We start from the raw sequence: 19,415 nt of genomic DNA, 5'->3' as shown, positions 1-19,415 counted from the left end.
TCTGCCCTGATGTTTGAAGATAGTGTGTGCTTTCTATACAGCATATGCCTGTCCTGTGCCATTCCAGATGAACATATTTCCCAAAAAGCTAGTAAGAAAACATTCTTAATTTAGCACTTTTAGTTGGAATTTTGAGAGTTCAAATGCTTTTAGGTATAATTAGATTCAAAACTGCTGCCAGCTGAAGGCAGAGTTAGTGTAGCAACAATGGGTAAGAGATCAAGATGAGGTGGTATGCCTTCATGTAAGTAAAAAGCTTACAAACGGGGACTTGGGTCCAAAGCGTATTTAATTGAGTTCTGAGCACTCCAGATTCCAGTTATATTTTGTAAGTGAAGCTGAAAGCACAAAACTTCAGGTATTGTGTGTGTCAATACTGAGTAAAAGCCCATTTCAACCCGTTTGTTTGTTTATCTTGGACTATATCATTATGAGGATTTGGGAAAATCTTTCTTTTTTACTGTCTTTATTGAGCTTAGTAATAAATAAAAAGTACTGCCACTTTAAATTTTGAAGGCTACTTTTCTCATGCAGTTCCCATGATTTTCCTGAATGTTTTTAGAGAGTTGCTGAATATTTTTAGATTAGTAGTCACTGCAGAATTATGTTTTGTACAACTCCTATTTGCTAAGAATGAAATTGATACCTAGCTTTGTTTTCACAGTCTTGTGGATATTGAAAGAACTGAGTTAACTTCTTACTAACTTTGCTCCGCTCAAGAAATTATTTTAAGGGAATATTTATTTATTCTGCAGCTTTGAAGAACAGCACAAGAAACTCAGCCTGTGGATACATGACATGGAAGAAAGAATGAGCACAGAAGCGTTAGGAGAGATCAAAGACCTTATTCCTGAGAAGAAAAAGGAGGTGCAGAAAGTGGAAAAGTTCCTGGAAGAGTTACTGGCTTCAAGGTACATTTGTTAATATACTTTTACATTTTCTCTGCTAAAGCAACTCTGAAATTGAACTGTTTGGATAAAATGTGCCTGTGAAAGAGAGAGAATTGTTGCAACGTACTCTGAATCCAGATATTCCCAGTTTTAAGGAAATTTGAATTTCAAGCCAATTCCAAAATTTTGTATAGACACATTTCTCATTAAGAAAAATACATTTTACTTCAATAATAAATGGAACCAGAAAAGTCACCTTCAGTAGAAGGAATAGTAAAAACACAACTTATCATATCCATTTATAAAATTTTCTTTCTTTCTGTCCTGTGAAATTCATATCCAACCAGATTAGCTGGGTCTGATATTGTTGAATTTGTAATAAGAACTCAAATAGCATCCACATCAACACTGAAATATTTCTAGAATTCAGACTTAACCGGTGGATGATGAAGTAATTGCCTTTGTAGTACACTGTGGTTTTTCACTCTATGGTTATTAGGTTTATGAAGATATAACAGAAATAGTAGTAAAGTAGTTAAAGTAGTAAAGTAGTTCGTGCCTCACAACATGATAAAAGGAAGCATCCAGTCATGTCTATCCACTTGAGCCTGATGTAAGATGTTTTGGTCTGATGTAAATTCCTGTAATCATAGGATATCCAGAAAGGTGATCCAGTAGTTTGAGATTAATTGAGGCTGTGTAAGGCCAGAATTTTAATTCCTTTCACTGACCCTTCTACCCAACCCCAGATTCAGTGTCTAATCTTGGGCAAATGACCTGACCTTTCCATCTGCTGAGAAGCTTTGGAAGGTGCAGAAAGGTAGTAGCTCATGCAGAACTGGAAGTCTGAGAGCTGTAAAGAAAATAAGTTAGCTTTTTATTTAAATGTGCAAAAGAAAGATTTCAGTGTCATAATTTGGAGCATCAAAATCTGCAATAAACTGCCCTATTCACAAGTAAAGGTATGAATCAGTTCATAATATTTCTTTTAAATTTCTCCCAACTAACTTTTCTGTTAACTAGGAACTCTAACACTGGTGGAATAGCTGATTATGTGAACAGTCTTCATAACTTCTCATAGCTGCTATAACAGTGTCATATGCTTTTTGAAACTGATTTGCAATCTCATTATTTTCTTTCAGGGAATCTTGTGATAAGCTGGCCCAAATTGCACAGGCTTTAAATGAGGAAGGACACGGTGCAGGAAGGGAAGTGCGCTTGGCCTCTCAACATCTCACTAATTACCAAAACATGGTCAAAGCTGTCAAGGAGAAGCTGCGAACATGTCAACTTGCGCTCCAGGAGCACCTCAGTTTGGAGGAGGCACTACAGAGCATGTGGTCATGGATGAAAGAGGTTCAAGAAAAACTGGCCTTGGCTGAGAGTACGGTCGGTAGCAAACCCACGCTAGAGCAACGACTGACACAAATTCAGGTAAAGAAGGGTAGAACTGGAGATTATGCATCATCAAGATTAACGCTATGTGAGGGCCACATCAGTGGAAAAGGAATGGTTTTGTATTTTATTTTTTACTCTCTTATGAAGGAGATTATTTGAATTTAAAACCATCTTAACAAACTGGGAGATGCAGTGTGAGAGAGAGGATGAAGTTTAATGGGGAGGGATGCGAGGTATTACATTTATTGAGGAATAACCAACTATGAAAATGTGTATTCAGATTCAAAAGAAGCTGTCTAATGGAGAAAGCCTTGAAATTGTTCACCTAGAGAGCCTGTGGCACAAACATTACAGGAGTTTTTCAAGAACAGGTTAGATAAACATCAGTTGGAAAGATCATCAGTATAGAGCACTATGGGCTCTTGAGACTTAGTCAAGCTGTGTGCTGCTGTCTTTCTGTGCAGCGCTTGACCTACTCATTATCTGCTGCAGTGTAAGCAACATTGCACTAATGCAGTGAAATATCTGTGTGGCTGTGGGGGAAACTGTCAGATTCCTTGCACATAACAAGGGACAGGAACTTAGAAAAACAGGTGCCTAGGAATTCATACTTGACATGCTTGTCAAGGGTAAACGAGTTCAGAAATGGTGCCCTCTGCTGGAAGAATAACAGCTTTCAGCTGTCAGCAGATCTCACTTAACATTTTGATTTATTTTGCCTCACAGGAGATCCTCTTACTCAAAGGTGATGGTGAAGTTAAGCTGAACATGGCTATTGGCAAAGGAGAACAAGCACTTAGAAGCAGCAGTGAGGAAGGACAAACGGTGATACAAACAGAGCTGCAAAAGCTGAAGGATGTATGGAATGACATCATCAGCACATCCATGAACTGGCAGAGGTAAAACTCACTGGAAAACACAGGCCACTTTGCCTACCACCAAAGAGTAGTACCCTACAGCACACAGGAGTCCACTCTTTCACACCTGAGGGAAAAGTTGCTTCATCGGAAAGAATCAAAATTACCTGAAAAAAATACATATTTTTCTAAAAATGATGAAGGTACAACCCCATCACGTGAATCAAATTTCATGTGAAATGATCATTTAAAAATAAATAGTAAACATAAAAGTTCACACAAAATAACTAGATAGGGCTTCTTGAGTTGTTGAACCCATAGTGGAGTAGGACCAAAAACATCTGACATATCTTAATCTACCTTTTCTTTACCAAATTCCAGAAAGATTTCCCAATTCTCTCCATCTCTCACTCTTTTTTTTAATTAAAAAAATTATATCCATTCCAAATAATATTTACTGCAAATTAAGCTAATTTCTTCTTGTCTTAACCTCGGTGGAAAACAAAAGTTTTTGTTATTACCTGATGTAAGGGAACTGTTAGGTCACAGCTTAAAGTGGTGATTGAACACCTGGTGAAGGGGTATGGCTGGCCTAGAGAGCACAGGAAAATTGTTTGCATCTTTGCTCCCCATATGACTAGAAGGGACACAACCAAGGTGGAGCTACTCTGGGCTCATATAACGACCAGCCACTGAAGGGAGAGCATCTCTTGGACTTTAGCTGCTTCCTAAGGAGTGCTGCGGAGCCAGAGAGCTCCCTTACCAGTTGTGTGAGTTCACCTCTTCTTTCTATGTAAGATTATGAGCCTACCTGTGAATACTTTGCCTGGTATTGCCAAGAATCTGTCAGAACCAATTTTGCTTCTTCATAAGCAGAACACTTGAGTAAGAACTTTTTTATATCTTTGAAGATCTTAATCATCTCTGTTCCAGACAAACTGAAGCCTTAATGCAGTGTTCCTCAGAACCAATACTTTCTGGACCTCTTTCATCCTTGTTTCTTTTTCACTAAGTTACAGACTACCACTAGTTTGTCAACATTATTCATAAAAGATAATAATGGAAAGTAAGCTGATCTGTTACTGCATTTGAGACCATAATAATTCTTTCCATAGTACTAAACTAGATTGTTCTCAATTTTGTATTGGTAGATCTGATTTCTCCTTCCTAGGCAAAGGTATTTTTTCACCGAATTCCACCATTCTTTCATTTTTTTGAACGTCTGATATTTAAATTCTGTCATTTAAACTAGCAGCAGGCCTTCCCTATTTGCTTTCATCTGTGTGTTTTACAAGCAATATAAGTTCCATCATCCTAATCAATACTGGATAGAATTGACTTCTGCATGATCCTAGTTCCTTAGCTCTCTAGTAACGTCAAAGTTTTCTCTGCATCAGAAAACTGTCACAGATCTGTATTTTAAATATCTGAGTGCTAAGATATCTCAGTCTTAAATATCAGCTATGGAAGGAGCTTTCTCTCTTAGTCAAAAACTGTAATACAATTGGATCTAGAAATTTGAAATGGGATGCTTTAAAGTTTTATTCTAGTTTCACCCAATCTATGTCATAAAATATTGTGTAGATTAGGGGAGACGATCACATTTTGAATGAAATCCTTACCATAGTCATAAGTGATGTTAAGTCCAATGGAATCAGAATTGCATTCCTTAACACAAGTCCCAGAGAGACTGGGAGATCTGCTAGGAGGAGCAATATATAAGAAAGGTATTTTTTTTATTAATGGTAAAATGGACTATATATAACTGACTCGTTCTTGAAAAAGTTACTGGAATACCGCTTAATTGTCAATAGGTTGTACATTTTATTACTGTGACCATAATAAGTTCCACTAGTGCTCTATATTTTTCTTTGCAACACAGACAATGAAATGTGTATTTCACGAGTGTGACACAGATAAGTTGCTCGTACAACATATACTAGAGAAGCAGTTGTATCAGGCTATACATAGTAGCCCAAGGAACACAGAAAGTCTAGAATAGCTTGGATTTAAGCTGATATAGAAAACTAAAACAAGATGGAGGAAAAAGCATGTTCTAAACTTATTATAGATGTCTACACAGTGTAACAAGGTATAAACAGACTTTTTTTTGTTTGTTTAGACCTTTTTAAAGTTCTAATCTGTACTGCATATGTTTCTTTTAATGTAAGTTGCTTAGAGTCCCTCATCAGCCAGTGGAATGAATATTTGGAAAGGAAAAGCCAGCTGGAGCAGTGGTTAGAGAAAATGGATCACAAAGTGGAGCAGCCTTTAGAACCACAGATAGGTCTGAAGGAGAAGTTTGCACAGCTGGACTACTTCCAGGCTATTGTTTCTGAGATAGAGGATCACTCTGGTGATTTGCAGCAACTCATTGAAAAAACTGCAGAACTTTACGAAAAAACTGAAGATGATTGTTTTGGAGCAGCAGCTCAAGAAGAACTAAAAACACAGTTTAATGACATCGCAACTGTAGCGAAGGTAAGATAAAGGCCTCAATTTCAAGTAATATTTTTTTAAACAACTCTATATAGGGCTTAATTTTTGATTTTTCTTGATTTTATAGTGCTTGAAAGATTGAATGTATTTGAATAGTCTTGCCTTTGGTTATAACTGAAACTAACAAAAGAGATGGACATAGTTTACTAAAATTCAGTGGAATGCAAAAAGATATCGGGAATTGAAATTGGTGTGATTAAGATTTTTGAAAATTGAAGGGTATATATTTTATTCCTAATTTCATACATACAACAATACTTCAAGTATTCTTCTATTATTTTCATCTAGTTCTTTTTCTTTCATTCCTAGCACTCTTTTTTTACTTAGAAAGATAAAAATGGAATGTCTCCCTGAGCAGGAAGCATGGTCAAAAAGAGAAATCTTATTTTCAGAAATATATGTGCTCATATTTTGTGTTATTTCAAGTCATTAATCACTGCAGTTGTTATACAGGTATTCTATTTGATTTCTAAGGAAAGAGGATAGCTCACAGATCCCTTCTACCATGGAAACCAGAACAGTAAGACTAGCTCTGAGATTGTCTCCATCTTCTCAGCTACTGGGAAAGCCACACAATAAGAAACTAATGTTGCTGTGAGACTGAAGTAAACAATATACACAAACATTTAGTAATCTCATGGGAGTATTATTTGGGTTTTCATGTATTGGGAATATTGTGATGTGCTATATTTGAGCAACATGTTGTCTATAGAATTAAGAAAGCCAAAGTACAAAAATCAGTAGATCTAACAAGTTATCTGATAGGAAGAAACATTAAATCTAGGACACATTAATTTACTTCCTTAGAAAAAAATCTGTTTGTTTTTTTTTTTTTTACTAAAGTTGATAGGAAAGTCACTATATATGGAATCCTGTAGTTTGCTTTTGTCCTTGTTTTAATTTATGGGGTAAGATATAATATTATTACTATTGTTTTATTGCTTTATTCATAGACCATAGATATGCAAGCCCTCTTAGATTTATCTTGTCTGTAACTACCATCTAATTGCACACTGTTTTTTCTTTTCATGATGAACTTTTGCTTTCTTTATTCTTTCCAGTTGGAAAAAAAAATCTTATTTCTAGAGAATTAGCTCACTTTCATGCTTGTGTAACTGCTTCTTCTGTGGTTTTAAGGCTGGAATAATACAAAGATTGACTCACTAAAACAGTATTAAACTTGTGATGCTTTTTTGCACACAAGTGAGCATGGCAGTGTTCTCCTAAAATCTATATGCATTAGTAACTTCAATTTCTTAGGAAATTTTCCTTGTCTCCCAAAATTAAAATAAAAATCCTATGTTCGGGTATAAAAACAGATTATTTTTTCTTTCAACAAATATTACTTGTCTTAACTGGCTGAGAGTCTTCCAGATGGACTAACTGTCTGAGAATAGTTATACACATCTTGTTCCATGAAACAGGCCAGATATAAACAAGAAATTGTATACAGGCTTTGAAGCCTTCTTCTGGAAGTATGTTCAAGCTGATGGCAGAATGTTCTTTAAATCTATGAAAAGCAGGATACCATCTAGGGGATTGCTGGGACCTCTTGACAGTCAGAGGTTAAAGATGCACCCAGGGACAATAAGACTGTACCGGAGAAGTTCCATAAATTTGCATTGTTCCTCTCTACTGAAGCCACTGAGGAGATTCTCACATCTATATTTTTGTCATAGCAGGCAGGCAAGAGGAGACAGAGTTGTCTTCTGTTAAATATATGGGAAATCTTAAACCAAGCAGTTAGTTATTATTTCCCCATGGGCAAATGGCATTCAGCTGAGGTTTCTTGAGAAATGCTTGAACAGACATTGCCAAAAAGCTGGCCAAGGGGGGTCACTCTGTCAGCCTGTGTCACTGCCAGCTTTAAGAGAGGCCCTACAGGGAACTGCAGGCTCATGAGCATGGCTGATGTCATTGGAGGGCTGCACTCAATAACGAAAGTGGTGGGCAGTACTGGATAAATATAGACTGCTGAGAAAGTCAGTATGGTATCTGGAAAGTGTAACTTTAACAAAGTGTTGTGGTTTAACCTGGCAGGTAGATGATCACCACGCATTCATTCACTCACTCCTCCCCCTCCCAGTGGAACAAGGAAGAGAACCCAGAGGAAAAAAAAAAGGAAAGTGGGTTAAGATAGTAATTACTAAGACAGAAAGCAAAAAAAAAAAAAAAAAGGAAAAAAAGATAATAGTTACGATAATAATATATATATATAAAACAAGTGATGCACACGCAATTGCTTACCACCCACTAACCAGTGCCTAGCCAGTTCCCAAGCAGTATCTGCCTGCCTGGCCAATTCTTCACTATTTTCAATTTTTTTTTTTTTTTCCCGGTATGATGTTATATGGCATGAAATATTCCTTTGGCCAATTTAGGTCAGTTGTTCTGTGTCTGTCCCCTCCCAGCAACCTGTGCCCTCACAGCCCTCCCCACTGGCAGGACAGTGTGAGAAGCTGAGAAACTGATATGCCCTTGACTCTGTACAGTGCTGCTCAGTAATGGCTTAAAAACATTGCTGTGTCATCAACGTTGTTCTTCTCCTAAAGCCACACCATAGCATCATACCAGACAATATAAAGGAAAAATCAACTCTGTCTCAGCTGAAACCAGAACACAAATATGCTGGAGTCCTATGGCAATGTCAATAAGCATGTTTAAAAAAAAAAACAAAAAAAAAGTGATAGAGTGGATATAATACACTTGGGTTTTCCAAAAGCCTTTGACAGTGTTCCACAGAAAAGGCTTTTTGAGAAAGTAAACTACCATAGAATTTGAAGAAAGGTCTTTGATGGATAAAAAATTGATTACAATGTAGGAAAAAAAGGTTAGTAATCATTTCTGAATGGAAAAGAGTCAACTTTAGGATTCTCCAAGAAACTATGTGGGAACTAGTTTTGTTCCACTTCTTTGTTGATGACCTGGAGAAGGGAGTGTGAAATGAATCTTGTGAATAATATTTAGCTATCTTGGACAGTTAAATGACAACAAATTCCAAAAGAACTGTCAAAAACATGAGCAAGTGGGCAAAGAGGTAGTAGGTGTACTTCAATGAAGATAAATGTAAGGCAATATCTGTAGGGGGATAAAAAATGCTGAAACTTGATTGTATGATTCTGAATTCAGAACGTGCACTTAAAATCCAAGGGACTGTTTTTTGTGATTTATTTTGCAAATGGAATTAGGAGATGAGCATAGAAAGGGTGGGATTCATTTGTTTGATGTGAAGAAAGCTGAGAGGGAAATGCATTCACAAGTTATAGAATAATGAAGGTAATGGTTAACAGGAATACAGAAATGTTAGTTACCAAATCTCACAGTTTCAAAGAGTGTTTATTAAACCTAGTAGAATTTTTTTTAAGTGATATCTCTGCTCTTTAAAGTAGAGATAAGCAAACTTCCATAATCTGCTGCTATGTATTATTATCAGGAGTTTAAAAAAGGGGAGGGGCAAAGCCACTGACAGCATATCTATAAACACACACTGAAAGAGTAGGCATGAACTTTTTTATGTTCTTAATCTAATAATTGTAAATGCCAAGGAAGTATAAAGGAAAATGCCCACATATGTTTGCAAGGTTTGTGTGTTCTCCATAAATAACACTGGGGAGAATATTTGGCTGGATGAATCATTAGTTGGGCCCAGAAGAGCACATCTCATGTGCCGAGTACACGGGACAGGCATCTCTACTTTGCCTACATCAGAGGACATACTGCATCTCCTCCTGCCACTCTGAGGCTGTGCTGTGTTTCTGGTGCCTGTATGTTCTCTCTTTTGTGGAGAATGGGGATTGAGAACTGTTGTGAACTCATCAGCTGGGGGGCAGCAGCATCCCACAGCAGCACAGGGATGCCAGGCTGAGAAAAGAATTGGTGCCACACAGAGAGGATGGGCCAAGACTGCCCAGATGATGTGCCAGGCAAAGCTGCTGCTCCCTGCTCTGCTTCCTGTAATGGCAGGACTGATTGACAAGTTTGCAGTCTTTCCTTTAGGAGAGAATAGTACTGACTGAAACTGGTAGAAGCCACTGCCACCAGAGGAGACCCACTCAAATTGCTCCTTCCCTCTATGCTCTTGCTCTACTGGTGTTATATTTTGGTAAAAATAAAGTAAATAAGGTGCGTGTTTGCCCACCGTGAGGCTCTTTTACTGCCTTAAGAAGATGTTTATTTTTTTTTTTTAATTCAGACACATGGGGACATTTTCGTATGTGTTTGTTGCATAAAAAGCATAAAGACGTAAAAACTGTGAGGATCTACTTTAGGTCATAGTTGTTCAGTTATTAACCATCAAGGAAACATTCCAAGAAATTATGATGATTATTTTCAGAGGGAACAGCAAAGCTTGGCAATCTAACTTAATTTTGAAAAGCATTATTTGAGTGTTGAGCTATTCAAAATTAAAAATAACTTATGTTTAATTTGTGACTGTTAAAGCCAGTTTAAGGACACTTATGTCTAGATTTATGTATCCACCCCAGATTAAAAGCTATTTGATTAGCTCAGTTCACTTTTGGTTAGTTTTGATAAACATTCCTGATGGTTAGTTCTTGTGAATTTAATAACAAATTGACATAGTCAGACCCAAGGCCAGTCTAGACCAGAACAGTATTTCATCCGTGGCCCCACTTTAAGATTATGTTAAAATGCTGTTGAGGAACCATGCTATTATTGTATGTCTGTGTTAGAGAAAGAGACCTTCAAGGGTACAAGAGAGATGACTTGGGATGGCCACTGTTTCTGATCTAATGGCTAAAGCAGAACTTGGCACCAAAAACATCTTTTACACTTTTAAACAGTGGAACTTCTCATTTGTGGGCCTCATATGGGACAACTCTGTGCCTCTGCTTAACATTTATGGAGACTTGCTTCTAATAAGAGCTGTGTTTCTGCCAGCATTCCTGCCTAGACAAACCTAAGCCAGACCTTGTGCAGTGTAGCACACTGCAAGCCAGCTCTCTATACAATTAAAGTCTGGACAGAAGCCAAGAAAGTGTTTAAGTACATTAATGATTTTTTTTTTTTCCATCTGAACAATAGGAGAAAATGAAGAAAGTGGAAGACATTGTGAAGGATCATTTGCTATACCTTGATGCAGTGCATGAATTCACAGACTGGCTCCATTCTGCAAAGGAAGAGCTCCACCGCTGGTCAGATGCAACTGGAGATACATCAGTGATACAGAAAAAGCTGGCCAAAATCAATGTAAGAAATGTTAGTTATCGTGACTTCATCTGTGATTCAGAACCTAGAATCCAGAGCCTTAAAACTGTGGGATCTTGCTCTTTGTTTATTTGAAGCGGAGATTACATTTCAGTGAGCTGAAAACACACTTTCTCAGCTATGATTTGTTTTTGCCTCCCTTCCTGTATAAAACTAATGCAGTGAAAGCACAGTCAGACCTGAGTTAGCCACCTCATGCATGGAAACAATTTTCCTGAGTGGAAGCCCAGTGGCAGAAGATAGTGACTTAGCTGATTAATGAATACTGCCCTGTCCTCATCCTCAAAACTGCTTTCTCTATATCTGCTGAATCAAAGTCAGAAAGAACCTTTTGTGATTTGCATGAATTGGAGATGCATGAAATAGTGCAAGGATCATTCTCCCTAAACACAGTGGAAGTGTATGGGTTGCTATATATATGCTCCTTACTCTGGCATCTCAATGTGTCCATCCATTCCTAGGCATTTGATAGAGCAAATTAAGTATTTCTGAATGCAGCGTTAAAGCAGGATTTGTGTTTTGTTCATTCCTGATGTTTACATTCAAATACTTACGCTAGCAGTGTTTTAGCCTGCTCGTAAACATGAGAGGGCCAGCGCACAAACTAGAGGAGGCTTCAAGACAGCCAGATCAACTTAAAGACCTGTTGCTTACTCTTGGATAGTTTCTAGCCTCTTTTGCGTTCAAACTCCCCGTGTATAATATGAGAAAGGGAGGAGATGGTAGTTTCTAGTTCATAACGCTAACAAGAGAATAAATAACATTACTTTAGCATGTAGTGGCTGGGATAATACTTATCTTTTCCAGCTTTTAAAGCTGAGAACTACCAAATTTTCCTGTAGCTTGTGTAAGGATGAAACAGGATGCAGAAGAATGAATTCAGGAAAAAAAACACAAAAACAACTAAAAACACAGAGCCACATGTGCAACCAATTATGGCACATCACAGATCATGAGTAGGCTGCTGCATGCTTTTTCTGAGCAGCACAGCTTTGTTCTTAAAACTGGCATGAACAGCTCTGTACCAGTGTTTCTTACGTAAAACATCACAAAACAGTTATTTTCTGTATCTTACAGGAAAAAATATATATTGTTTAGGTTAGCTAAACCACAGGTATTCCTCCCCTAAGTTTATGGAGGTTTCAGATCTGCTTTGCGATCAGCATACAGCACGTACCCGCTCCTGACGGCGCTTCGGTCCCCTGCCCCCCGGCCGCACGCCGCCGCTCCGCACGCAGCATGGCTGTTCTCGAAGCGGTGCCGCTGGAACCGCAGCTCGGAGCAGCGCGCGGCCTGCACTGCGGCTGCCCCACGCGTGGCGGGCCCCCTTCCCAGCTGTGGCCAGTTACCATGGCGATGTTGCCTTGCAGGAGCTGGTAGACTCTCGCCAGATCGGCGCGGGCCGTCTCGGCCGAGTGGAGACGCTAGCTCCCGCAGCTAAGCGCAGCACGAGTGCCGGCGGGTGCCAGCTCCTCGCCGCCGAGATGCAGGCCCTGCAGTCGGACTGGAAGCAGTGGGAAGAGAGCGCTTTCCAGAGCCAGCGCAGCCTGCGGGACGTGCTGAGCCAGATGGCCGTGTCGGAGCAGGAGTTCGCCGCGCAAGTTGCGCGGCTGGAGGAGGCCGTGCAGCGGTTCGGCGGGCTGCTGGCTGCCTGGTCGCAGAGCCTGGAACCCCTCGACAGCCGTCACACCGACACCGAGATCGCGGAGAGCTGGCGCAAGGAGAAAGTAAGCTCACTTCTCTTTTCCAAGCGGTTTTTCGGTCGTAAACATACAGTGACCGAGGGCAGAAAACTTCTGCCCGGTGGCACTGTCAAAGAATGGGAGAAGTAGAGAATAATACAATGCATTTGTGAAAACCTCTCTAAAAAATTCCAGCTTTCCAAGCTTTTCTGTAACTGTATTCAAAGCAAGCAGTGTTGAGGGAAGATGTTTATTTGGTCTCTGCTGTACAAGGCTTAGCAAGTGCTGCCCAGAGCTCAGACATTTACAACTGGGCTTGGCTGTAAGAAAATGAGGGATCCAGCCTCTGAACTTCTCCTCAGGCTGCTCAGCATTGCAAGCCAGAGTAGTTTTTGACTGGGGAAATGTGAAGCATTTCCTAAATGCTGAGCAGCGGCTGGAGTGATTTCTTACTGACTTACAATTTGTTGTGCGTATGTTGAGTTTATACATTCTGTTTCTTGCAATATCCTTCATGTTATGTGTGTTAAGGTCTTGTCCTGTATATGAAATTATATTGGAAGCTGGTATACTTTCTGACTGCTTTGCTGTGGAATGTAGTGGAATTCAGAGAAAGATAGAGGCAGTTCCTCTTTCTGACTGCCTTCTAGCAAATATTCCACATGTATATGTATCACATGCACTTGCACAAATGTATATTCACAACAATCAAGGTACTTACATAAAAGCTTGTATGTATCTAGGTTCATATGAATCACAGATACAAAGATACAGAGTACCTTCCCTTTCCCTTCCTATGTTACAACAAAATACCTTCAGTAAAATACCTTCAGTAAAAGTTATGCAAAGCTTGCTTTCTGCCCCCTTCACTGAAGAAACAAACAGAGTCTCAGAACAGCTTCTCTTTAAACTGAGATTATAAATCTTCTCCTCTAGAGTCTGTGCCAAGTTATTTCTGTGGCTTCCTCTTTAACAGAATTCAAGGATTTGTGCCTTCGTGCCAGTACATAACTGTAGGAGTAACAGAGTTGAAGTTACACTGGAGTAAATAATGGTAGAAATATGCAAATGGTTATGATTTTAAAAAGGAAAATAGGACATGAAATTATCAGCAAGAAACAGCTGTAATTATTAGGCCTTTTTTTGTTTTAAATAAGTGGAGTAACTACATTCATAAGACATTATTTTACTAGTACTGTACATACTATGTATGTACTGTTACCCAATGTAAATCTCTTTATTTAGATTCTAAAGTGATAAACTTAGGGTAAAGAGGAAAATGCAGAGGAAATACCAGATGTGCTATGTGCAGCCCTACTATATAAAATTATATAGTTTGAGGAAATGTAGTCAGGACAGTAGTTGTTCAATTTTTGAACTCAACAGATGGGTCCTGTTGTGAATGTAAAATGCCATTGCAGCATTCTTTTTCCATTGTTTCACAGCAATTCTGTTGTCATGTAAACCAAGCCCTCAAGTTAAAAATGCATTTCCTAATTCTCAGAATTAGCTGGCTCACTCTGTTAGCCTGTACTCAAGCTCTGATCCTTTTAGATACGTGCAACATAACAGCAACAGGTCTTGATTCCAAAATTCAGCAGATTATTTTGATAATTGTCAAATTTGAAGTTAAATCCAAGTCACTGGAACAGCACTATCAGTGATTCAGTGTCTCTGTATAGAATTAGGCCAACTATTTTTCATGTAAATCTTCCTATTTATTAATAGATTATACCTAAGGTTATATGTCATCAAAATAATCTTTTAAAAGTAATTGTGGTGTGTTATTTGAAACTAAAATATTTCAACAAAACAAAACATGAAAACAAACGATTCTCACATCTGTGATGCTCTTAGGACATTCCTTTATCAAAACAAAACATAAAAAACCACCAACACTAGTAGGATCTTGGTATGGTGATTCCTGCACTACACACTCCCTGACATCCTGTGCTTAAGTCACAGCCACTGTGTTGTCATTACTAATCCTTCCAAAGTCCTGTGTGTAGTCTACAATAGTAAGATAAAATAAAAACTCATAGTTTACTGTTTTTTTCCCTTAAACATCATTTTGTATAGCTTTAAATAAACTGGCAGCATGACTATTTCAAGTGTCTTTTAATTGTGGTTGAACAGATATGCTTACATATGAGTGGCTCAGAGCAGATAAAGTTCATAACACTGACAATAATATGTAACTTAAAGGAGTCCTCATAATTTGTTGTAGCAAAATAGTTTTTTGCACCTGCAAGAAAACACAAAAGTTTGTATGTGTAATACACCTTATATGTCTCTAGAGTTAGCTTTGCAGGGCTTCCATAACCTAAAAATGTAAACAAATTTCAGTAACGTTAATGCATTGAAGCTCTGACTGTGGTTTAAACCACTATTGTACAGAGGCAGTACATACTCATAACTTTATTTTTCTCAAAATTGATTGTTTTTAGTTTTTTTTCCTGGCAGTTCAGGTACCATGAAGATGAAATCTCATATTTAACTTGCTCAGAAATGCACACTATAGATCTGAAAAACATCATTTCACAATTCAGCAGACTTTCTCACTAACAGAATTAAAAAAACAAGCATAAGATGTCTAGTGGGCAGCAAACACATCAGCTGAATCCTTGGATTATTTACATTTGTTTTTCATCCTGCTGTTCCTAATGTGTTTTTACTTTTGATTTATATAAGTGGATACCTGTTTATTGCAGAGTTATTTAATACTTTACAGTGAGAAATACTCTTTGTTGGAACTTATATTACAAATATCAGAGATAAAAAGTATTTTCAGAACCTTTGCTATATTTTTATGTATTTAATTTGTATCTTTCCTAAGCATTCAATTTTGTGCTTATAGACAATTATAAACCATTTTCTATGCATATTTTCAATCCTTTTGTACAGATTCAGAAACATGACTGAGAGACTTCCTTGTCCCACTTCCCTTGTCTCCTTCCTAATCCGTCTTCACTTTCATGTGATCAGTTTCTTACAACTCTACATCCGTTTCTTCAAAATTGGAACTTAGATTTAGTCAAAATGATCTATGCATGCCAAATGCTCTGGCTTGCCTGCACTGCAGAACTTTTGCTGCAGTGAATGTAACTAGCTAGAAGATTGTCTTTTCTCCTTGTTATTTTAAGAAGTAATCCCAAAAAGATCTCATTTGCAATGAGACAAGGAGCCAAGTCTATGCTGCTAGTTATGCTGGAGTAGCTGGCAGGGTTCCACAGTGGAGATGCTATTGACATCAACATGAGGACTGTTTCCATTGGAGTAGTTATCACACTTTTCCCAGTGACCTTAGCTAAGTCAACAAAAGTACTTTTTTTTTTTCTTTTTGACCTAGCTCTCCACAAAACAAGTCTTCCAGTGCAGCGGTGACAGCCAGTAACCCTCACAGGGTTTTAACTCGTTGTACGTTTACATTGTGAAACTGTCTGTAAAAAATATCAAAGGTTTAGAAACTTTGTGAAACTGTGTGTGTAAATTCGTTTTTTTTGGACACAGCTCAAAATAGTTTTTATTGAATATAGTAAACTCAGGCTAGGCTTGCAGCCTGGAAGGCCAGTGATATCATGGGCTCCATCAGAAGAAGGGTGGCCTGAAGGGCAAGAGAGGTGCTTGTCCCCCTCTATTCTGCCCTTGTGGGGCCCCATCTGGAGTACTGTGTCCAGGTCTGGGGCCCCCAACAAAGGAAAGATGTGGAGCTGTTGGAGAGAGTCTGGAGGAGGGCCACAAACATGATCCAAGGACTGGAGCACCTCTCCTGTGAAGATAGGCTGAAGGAACTGGACTTGTTCAGCCTGGAAAAGAGAAGGCTGTGAGGAGACCTCATTGCAGCCTTCCAGTATTTAAAGGGAGTTTATAAATGTGAGGGAAATAAGCTTTTTACATGGGTAGATAGTAATAGGACAAGGGGGAATGGTTTTAAACTGAAGGAGGGGAGATTTAGATTAGATGTCAGGGAAAGTTTTTTCTGAGAGAGTGGTGCTGGAACAGGTTGCCCAGAGAGGTTGTGGATACCCCATCTCCAGAGGTGTTTAAGGCCAGGTTGGATGGGGCCCTGGGCAATCTCGTCTAGTACTTGATCTAACAGCTGGCAAACCTGCCTGTGGCAGGGGAGTTGGAACTTGATGATCCTTGAGATTCCTTCCACCCCAAGCCATTCTATGATTCTATGATATGATTTGCTGTTCCTTAGTTGTGTATAATTTCATGTATATGCAGCTAATTGACAATACCATGTCTCATATATTAAAATGAAATGCATGTCTTAAACTTTTCAATGAAAACTTTCTGAGCTAATAAAGTTGAAGCGTTCAGAAATTTAGCCTATGTATCACATAATTTCAAATAAGTCTCTGAGCTCCTGTGTGTTTGATTGCTAAAATACTCTCAAAAGTGGATTTACATGGATTGTAAATGAAATTGAATAAGAACTTTGATTGATTTTTGTAATTTATTTGCGAATATCATTCACTTCTTTTGTTTTAACAGGAAACATCGGATGCTCTGATACAGTCTGAACATGTGATAGATGAGATCAAGACTCAGTTAAATGATCTTTGTAGATTCTCTAGAGATTTGAGTACCCATTCTTCAAAAGTTTCAGGGTTGATTAAGGAGTATAACAGGTATACTTTCATCTTGTTTATAATCAGTCCTTAATGTGTATGCGTACAAGCTTCGTTTTAGGGAATCATTGATTGGAATCTTAGAATTTGAAACAGAAGTAGACAATGATTAGAAACTTTTTTATAGTGGTGTCCGTAGTGATTGTAAAAAGTAGCACTTTGTCTTTTTTTGTAAGATTCAGGCTATGCTACTAAACTGAGCTTAAGCCAACACCTGACCTGATATAGGAGGAATCCTTATAAGAAGCTGAGGTACAGCTATAGTTCATTTGCCAGAAAAAAGGAGCCAGCTGTAACAACTATTTAAATTTTTTAATTTTGTGCTTCATTTTACTACTGTTTTACCTGAAAGAGGGGAGCTGACGTTTGTCTGTTTTCTTACTTTCTCTCTGGTCTCTGTGGCTATTGACATCCGCATTTCAGACACAAGATTCTGCTGTCTCTTGCAGGGGTTGTAGTTTTTATCTTTTGTAACTGCAGAAGAAGGGTATGATGACCCAAGCTGATCCCTTCTAATGTTACAAATTTAACTATGTCACTGAAGGTCAAATTGTAGTTGCTGTATTTCCATGTCCTGTGCCTAGATAGGAAAAGGCTTGCAGAAACTGTTCGTACTTAGGAGTACTAAATCACGCTCTAGAAATGCTTATCTGTCATATCTGTGAAACCCAGTTTACATGCTTCACTTTTAAGGAAATTTATAGTGGATTTCCTGGTGTCTCAGTTAAGTGCTTAGAGTTGGTGGGAGGAGTCCAAGTTAACCTAACCTCACTTCAGAGAACTAAGCAATAGCGTTGTCACCTAACAGAGTCCTCCCTTTCCTCCTTCCCTCGCTCTGTTCTGCTTCCCTGATGTGATAAATCCAGCCTCTGCCTGCAAGCTTCAAAGGGATGTCAGAGTAAAGAGCAGATCTTGCAGCAAAGATTTCGGACAAGTTTCAGGGACTTCCAGCAGTGGCTGGTCAATGCAAAAGTCACCACAGCCAAATGCTTCGATGTACCTCAAGATATCAGTGAAGCTTCAGGGAGTCTACTGAAAATACAGGTAACTTTATAGCAATAAGTCATTCATTTAAGGGAGATACAGTCTATTTCACGTATGTTACAATGTGGGGAAAAAAAGTATGTTTTGAAGATAGGAGAGTAATATGTAATTAAAAGGGCATCAGTGCAGGGACTTAGTACCTGAAATTATTTTAAAGCTACATAACTATTTTTCCTCAAATGTGAGAATAGAGCCCATATAAAGTAAGAACAAGGTAAAAATGTATAAAGTGGAAACACATATTTAAAAAGTCTATTTTTTTCACAGAAAGGTAAAACAAGCTAATATATGGAAATGAATGCCAATAAAAATTTTATTTTATTAAAGCAAGTAAAACAAATTATGAGGAAAATATAACCATAATTTTAAGTAAAAATAACAAAATGAGAAATACATAATGAGAATATAAAACTTTCAGATAGACAATACAACAGGATAAATTCATGTCAGCTTCACAGACGATACCAAGACCCAAATCACTTCCTCCTGTTCCTGGTAAATTTACTTCCTTTGCTTAAAAGTTTTGTTTAAAAGAGTCAACAATACCATATTAAAGTAGCAATTTTTTTGCTACTTCAAATTGAGACTTTTTTTTCAGGGTAAATATAAAGGGTTAAAAAAGCCAGCAGATTTTGACAATTAATAAAAGAGTTCTTAGCAAAAACAGTTTCCAACAGTGGTCAGATTTTTTTATTATTATTACTGCAGCTTCTTAACTGCACAAGGACTTAGATTGTCCTCCTTATTCGTGAATGCTACTTTAGCTGGACATGGACTTTTTTAACATGCATTAACTGCGTTAAGATTTCCAGGAGTGTTATAGGAGCCTATATAAGCTTCAATTTTATTTTTGTTAAAAGTTAATATTTTGTCTGTTAGCACAGTTGACATCACTAACAAGGCAATCACACCTTTAATTTTAATAAAGAACTTGAGCAAAGTATTTCAAAGCTAACAGACTCTTTGCATTCTCTACTTGGACCTCCAGAGGAGCACACAATCAGAAACTTAGTATTTTTATATTTTTTTTTATCAAGCCCTTTACTTACAACATGAAGGTAGCCTGATGATTATGATCATTAAACTATTTTTCTATCATGTAATCATGATAACAATTTAAAGTAACTTCATGTTTGAGACTGCTAAATTCATTTGAATCCTAAATGCTCAAAAAATCTTAAA

At 37.9% G+C, this 19,415-nt stretch overlaps 1 protein-coding gene and 1 long non-coding RNA gene across 13 annotated transcripts in view; one reads left to right on the top strand and one right to left on the bottom strand.

The window, feature by feature from the left end:
* The window catches only part of LOC110390770, a 40,167-nt gene extending 27,939 nt beyond the window's left edge, over positions 1 to 12,228 (bottom strand). Inside the window, exons 1-2 of the long non-coding RNA XR_002433843.1 lie at positions 12,048 to 12,228; positions 10,736 to 10,837 (exon numbers count right to left, since the gene is read on the bottom strand). This is a non-coding gene — a long non-coding RNA (uncharacterized LOC110390770). The remainder of the gene's footprint in view (positions 1 to 10,735; positions 10,838 to 12,047) is intronic.
* SYNE1 (spectrin repeat containing nuclear envelope protein 1) overlaps positions 1 to 19,415 on the top strand; it is a 286,948-nt gene that overhangs the window by 122,951 nt on the left and 144,582 nt on the right. For all 12 annotated transcript variants that reach the window (XR_002433840.1, XR_002433841.1, XM_021382260.1 and 9 more), the window contains 8 exons: positions 756 to 911; positions 2,033 to 2,324; positions 3,015 to 3,187; positions 5,317 to 5,626; positions 10,688 to 10,852; positions 12,241 to 12,597; positions 17,053 to 17,189; positions 18,056 to 18,233. Coding sequence is in view for 10 of the 12 variants with exons in the window: in XM_021382260.1 (XP_021237935.1) it covers positions 756 to 911; positions 2,033 to 2,324; positions 3,015 to 3,187; positions 5,317 to 5,626; positions 10,688 to 10,852; positions 12,241 to 12,597; positions 17,053 to 17,189; positions 18,056 to 18,233 (1,768 nt within the window). In the remaining 2 variants the exon portion in view is untranslated. The remainder of the gene's footprint in view (positions 1 to 755; positions 912 to 2,032; positions 2,325 to 3,014; positions 3,188 to 5,316; positions 5,627 to 10,687; positions 10,853 to 12,240; positions 12,598 to 17,052; positions 17,190 to 18,055; positions 18,234 to 19,415) is intronic.

This window comes from Numida meleagris, unplaced genomic scaffold (assembly GCF_002078875.1).
Source record: "Numida meleagris isolate 19003 breed g44 Domestic line unplaced genomic scaffold, NumMel1.0 unplaced_Scaffold193, whole genome shotgun sequence".
In the NCBI taxonomy this organism is placed as follows: Eukaryota; Metazoa; Chordata; class Aves; order Galliformes; family Numididae; genus Numida; species Numida meleagris.
Note: the sequence above shows the minus strand (reverse complement) of the source record. Positions and strands in the feature narration are given on the sequence as shown.